The sequence below is a fragment of the Sinocyclocheilus anshuiensis genome, unplaced genomic scaffold (assembly GCF_001515605.1).
Source record: "Sinocyclocheilus anshuiensis isolate Anshui unplaced genomic scaffold, SAMN03320099.WGS_v1.1 scaffold528, whole genome shotgun sequence".
NCBI classification, from domain to species: Eukaryota; Metazoa; Chordata; class Actinopteri; order Cypriniformes; family Cyprinidae; genus Sinocyclocheilus; species Sinocyclocheilus anshuiensis.
Genome location: NW_015558590.1, coordinates 397,827 through 403,626, shown reverse-complemented (window position 1 = coordinate 403,626; position 5,800 = coordinate 397,827). Strand labels below are relative to the sequence as shown.

Sequence of the window (5,800 nt, the reverse complement as noted above, 5' to 3'; positions counted from 1 at the left end):
AACGCTCTCAACGCTGTCAAAGAATTCCCTCATGGATTTGCGGTCTTGGGGATGTCATGTTTTGAGTTGCGGGAGTGTGTTTAATTTGGATATTGTGATCGATAGTGCGGTGATGTATGAACGGCTTTCGCTTATTATAACTTATTTAATTCTTCTTTGCGGACATCACTGCGATTAGCACATTCCTGTGTGATCATCGCAACTTCATTTCTGCCTATTTATTATTCCTCAGTTATGATGAATATGTAAACAGTCCCAGACAAGGATGCTTTTGGATGGACACTGATTCATTTTGATGAGGACACTTGCGGATTCTTCAGGGAGAAAAACAGGTTTATTCCAGCATGGCCCGGAGGAAACAGGCTAAGCCACAGTATGTTCTCATCGGTAAGTTTTCTATCACTTTCTGAACTAGCATGCTGAGGGCGTTTGATCAAAGCGCGCAAATTTAAGTTTGAAAAAAGTACGGAATTTGTGCAACATTTCTTTCTTATCCACAGATTTTAATACAAAGCAACTACTACAACTCTTTATTCTGTGTGTGTGTGTATGTGTGTGTGTGTGTGTGTATGTGTGTATACCTCAAAACATAGGCAATACTAGTCAATATCTAGTTGTCCCACATTTTAAACACAGTTGTCTTATTGCATGAATTTCACCATATTACAAAAAAATTTAACATTCCATTAAAATTGTGACACCCAGGAAATAACATAATTTGTAATTTTACCTACATGGTGGGAAAACAAGTTCTCGTTTTGAAATTCCTAATTTTTTTACAAAAATTGTTGCTTCTGTCAATCGTTTAACTCTATTACCAAAGTTTTTTTTAGAAATGTTCAAATAATCTCTTATTTTTCTTGAATTAATGGTAAATAAAAATGTATCAACATCTATAGACTAACATTTTGTCACAAACTAGGCTAGTTTAATCTGCAACTCTTGCTAACAACCCTGTTGCCCATTAATTTTCATTTTAAAAAATCCATTGTTGTAAAGTGTATAGAAAAACAGACCTTATGATGGCACCCTATTAATAGATAGTTCCTGCTGTTAAACTTTACATTATCTGCTTTATAGTGGAAAAAACGTTGTATCATTTCAATCTAAAACAAAACCTGTCATATCTATGTACAGTAAGGCTATCCTAGATATGCACTTGAAACAAAACTGTTCTTTTTACATAATTTGAGATCAGTTTGAAAATGTCATAAAGTTATTGTAAAACGTAAACAGATTTTGCTAAATACTCAATATGCATATGATGTTATACTTGGTAACTAGGAAGTAATTTTATAATAAGAATTGTATTTTCCCACAATGTCATGAATTGTGTTACATCTGAGATGCATGCTACTGTGTTGCCTTTTACATTGAGTTGCTATATAATATGATCTTATATAAAAAATGTATATCTTTTTTTCTTCTTGAAATTCAGATCATACAATGGAGAACGACCCCACTCCAAACTGCGAAGTCCATATCTGTGAACAATGCTGTGCTGAATTTTCCAGTACAACAGACTTATACCAACACCAGAAAGACTGTTCAAAAGATCAATTAGTTCTAATAGTTAGTGAAAACGAAAGCCTAGATTATCCACCTTCTGGCCTCAAAATTAATTCACCATTCTTCAACAATGAGGAGAATTTGGATGGAGTGACAAGTAATGACCATACAGAAGAACTTTGTGACTTCTCTGATGATAGAACATCAGTGGAAGCTGACGAATTCTTACACACATTTAAAAACAGCAGTCATGACATTGGCAAAAAGTCTCATTTATATCATGATAATGAAAACAGTGATTATGCTGATGGCTTTAGCTCAGAATTCTCAACTGTACTACCTCAAGAGAATACCTTACTTGAGTTATGTAAATTATCAGCCATTAATAGCAATGTCTTCATTGAGAACCTAGAAAACACCAAAGTTGCTGTTGCTCAGTTCTCACATGAAACAAGTTTAAATCCAAAGACAAGTTGCAGAAAGGCTAGCGACAGCAAAATGGCCGCCTCTGGTTTGATTGAGCAGCTGTTAACACTGCAGGAACAGCAGGTGCAGCAGTTAAAACTAATTGAAGAAATTCGATGCCAAATAATGCTATTAGCAACGCAAAATTCTGATACACCTGTGGCCACAAATACCTACAATGGTCTGTCTCAAACCAGTTCACTGATAAAACTTAGCTCACACCTCTCTGAACAACTCACAGCAGCTGCTGGGCTAGTAGAAAACCTAGCTGCTAATGTTAAACCGTCTAAACATGTTATTTCACAAAACACCCAAGATGACCTAAGGGGTGATAAAGGAAACTTCCAAATGACTGATGAAAACAGAGGCAACCCATCAAAGGTTGGTAGTGATCTGTGTAGTAATCAGTCTTTGAATGGTAACACAGTCAGTGAAACAGCTGATGGCACAGCTCATTTAAAAAATCCTGCACAATCTCCTGCTTCAATTACAGATGGGATTCTAAACAAACTTCAAATGCCCCATAAACCAAACAGCTTAAATATTTCTGCTCCTTGCTCCTTGCCTAGTATTGGGGCAATTGCGGAGGACCTGAATGCTTTGACTGCCCTAGCCCAGCATAGGAAAGCCAAACCCCTCAATATAAGTGAATGTGAACACAAGAGACCATCTGAAGATTGTATATTAAAGCACAAATGCAGGTTCTGTGCCAAAGTATTTGGAAGTGATAGTGCTTTGCAAATACACCTGCGTTCTCACACTGGAGAGCGACCCTACAAATGTAACATATGTGGAAATCGGTTTTCCACCCGTGGAAATCTCAAAGTCCATTTCCAACGTCACAAGGAGAAGTATCCTAATATACTAATGAATCCTTATCCGGTTCCAGAGCATTTAGATAATGTCTCAACCAGCACAGGTATTCCATATGGCATGTCTCTGCCTCCTGAGAAGCCTGCTCTCAACTGGTTGGATAGTAAACCTTTAGTGGGTAACTCACTTGGCTTTAGGCTGCCATCATCTTTGCCAAGTCTTCTACCCATCATTAAAAAAGAGGAGGAAGGGGTATCAATAACTAAACATCATAGTCCTGTTGTCAGTGAGGTGTGTGAAAGACGTAATGGACATCAAGAGGTATTTGGTCGTAGCCCTCTTCTAATTTCAAATGAGAAATTTCAAGAGGTTACACAACCCTTGAGTGTTGCTACCTTACTAAGCTCCTCAGGGGAGGGTTCAAGAGACGACATTAATACCTTGGTCAATACAACCTTAATAACCGAGCTAAAATTGGAGCAGCTTGAAACCAAATTTCTTTTTGGAAGTCTTCCAAATCCTCCTGGAGCATCTGAGACTTCAAAGCTGGAGCAGTTAGTGGAGAACATTGACAAGAAGTCTACTGACCACAATGAGTGTGCAATCTGCCACCGGGTTCTTAGCTGTCAAAGTGCCCTTAAAATGCATTACCGCACCCATACCGGAGAAAGGCGATTCAAATGCAGAATGTGTGGACGGGCGTTTACAACCAAGGGCAATCTCAAGACACACTACAGCATTCATCGTTCCATGACACCTCTTAGAATACAGCATTCATGCCCCATATGTCAAGAAAAGTTTACAAATGCAATGGTTCTACAGCAGCATATCCACATGCATATGGGTGGTCACATTCCTAATGTCCCATTGCATGATAGCTGTGCAGAACCCATGGATCAGGATGCTGACTCTGTAGATGGTAGGACCTTGGAAGAGGATACCTTGTCCAGTGAGAACATGGATGTTATGGAAGGGGCATCCGATTCAAAATACCCAGCCTCTTTACTGGACAGTCTATGTTCTTCCCCTGCTTCTTCTGAGTTTGCCATAGCAACTGGGACAGAGAGTCAGATTGCAGTTTCGAATGTGGAAAATTTGTCAAACGTCGATAAGTTGATTTTGGGGAATGAATCAGTGGATGGAGACTGCTCAACCCTGAGATTATCTTCACTAGATAGTGACCATGAGAGTGTAGGGAGAAGGATTTTGGCCATCACTGAGACGACACCCTCCTGGAACCCATCTTCCCCCAATGGCTCTGCTTATGAAAGGCAAGGATACACTACAACTGACAGAAATCTGAAATCTGCTGAATCAAAAATCTCAAGCCTACAGCCAAATCTTACAGTGTCTAGATTACTTGATGGAACATCTGGAGATACACCAAAAGATAGCTTGATCATGATTTTTCCATTTAATGAGTGTGGATCCCTAAAAAGCAATGTTTGTGATATCTGCAACAAGACATTTGCCTGTCAAAGTGCTCTGGATATTCATTATCGAAGTCACACCAACGAGCGACCATTCATCTGTACTTCGTGCAACAGAGGGTTCTCAACCAAAGGTAACCTTAAACAGCACATGCTTACCCACCAGATGCGAGAGTTACCTTCACAGTTGTTTGAGCCAGCAAATCAGATCCTGATTTTTCCACCAAACCAGTTTCTACCCTCCATGGAACCAATTATTCCCTGGAAAAGGACTGACCACAATGGGCTCATCAGAAAAGATCCTAAAGATTCACACACAGGTATAGTTAGCTCAACAGCTTCCACATTGCCTGCACTTTCTACACCAAAATTAACACCAACACCACTTCGGAGAACAGCTAAACAGCACTTCTGCCACACTTGTGGGAAGACCTTCTCTTCTTCAAGTGCACTGCAAATTCATGAAAGAACTCACACTGGTGAGAAACCCTTCGCCTGCAACATATGTGGACGTGCATTTACCACTAAAGGAAATTTGAAGGTACACCAGTTAAAAGTATTTAAAGATGTTCAGTCACTTATTTTTTATAGATTCAGTTGTAGCATTCCAGATACCTCATAACCAATTACCTACTTGCATTTGGCATCTTGTTTTCTATCTAGGTTCATATGGGAACTCACATGTGGAGCAGTTCTCCAGCCAGACGAGGTTGCAGACTTTCTGTTGATGGTCCATTCCTTAGATCCAATTCCGAGCAATTTCAGGACTCTTCCCCAAAAGATGTTGTGGGTAAAGTGCGTAACGGAAATTCCTTAGGCCTCTGGAGCCAATATACCTCTCTCACTAGTGGTTTGGGTGCAAGGACAAATGAAATACCTGTAATTCAAAATGGTGTCATACCTCACATGTCGATTTCTGCTGGGCAACTGGAAAACATAGAAAAATTGCAACTCAACAGAGCTTTACCTTGGCTCGAGAGATTGAGCGAAAATGGTGCAACCTTTCATTTCCGGCAATTGGTAGAAGACAATAAAACAACAGCGACGAATTGAATTTCGTCTTTCAGTGTGCAAGCCTGTACATTCAAATGTGATGCAATTTCATATGCGTGTTGTTTCTTTAGGATTTTTGTACAAGTGTACCCGATGTAGTGACATTAATACAAATTCTGCTGTTGGTTAATGTTCCCTAGTTAGGACAGATCTTCACAACTGAAGTAGTGTTGATTGTATTTTATAAATTAATTTGATGCTTTTTGTTGTTTTGCTGAGGAACATTCTAAGTATTGTTAATATGCAGCTATCATCTTTATTTTACAATTGTTTTTTTTTTTAATAACTGAAGGTATTTATCCAGTACATTTGCTAAACTCTTTATAGGATTTGTGATGAGGTACGTTTGTATTATTTAATGGATAAATGAATCCCTATTTCTTATCAAAAACTACTTATCAGTCAGTGTTTCACATTAATATATTTTGTGCTTGAATTATGTGTTCTTTTATACGTACAGTATTTAGATTGTAAATGTAAACATTAAACCATGCTAAAACTATTTATTTTTATTTTTTACCCTTTAAAAA

General features: G+C 38.5%; 1 protein-coding gene across 1 annotated transcript; it reads left to right on the top strand.

Annotated features, from left to right (window-relative positions):
* Positions 1-286: 286 nt before the first annotated feature.
* On the top strand, positions 287-5,510 carry LOC107679982 (sal-like protein 1). Its single transcript, XM_016475719.1, has 3 exons — positions 287-387; positions 1,439-4,758; positions 4,881-5,510. The coding sequence occupies exons 1-3, from the start codon at positions 345-347 to the stop codon at positions 5,268-5,270; spliced, it is 3,753 nt and encodes a 1,250-aa protein (XP_016331205.1). The 5' UTR covers positions 287-344; the 3' UTR covers positions 5,271-5,510.
* Positions 5,511-5,800: the final 290 nt, after the last annotated feature.

Excerpts from the sequence above, each read along its gene's own strand:
- LOC107679982 (XM_016475719.1), top strand. The coding sequence starts at position 345 with ATGGCCCGGAGGAAACAGGCTAAGCCACAGTATGTTCTCATCG. Across the intron at positions 388-1,438 it reads GCCACAGTATGTTCTCATCG|ATCATACAATGGAGAACGAC; the intron begins GTAAGTTTTCTA and ends CTTGAAATTCAG. Across the intron at positions 4,759-4,880 it reads CCACTAAAGGAAATTTGAAG|GTTCATATGGGAACTCACAT; the intron begins GTACACCAGTTA and ends TTTTCTATCTAG.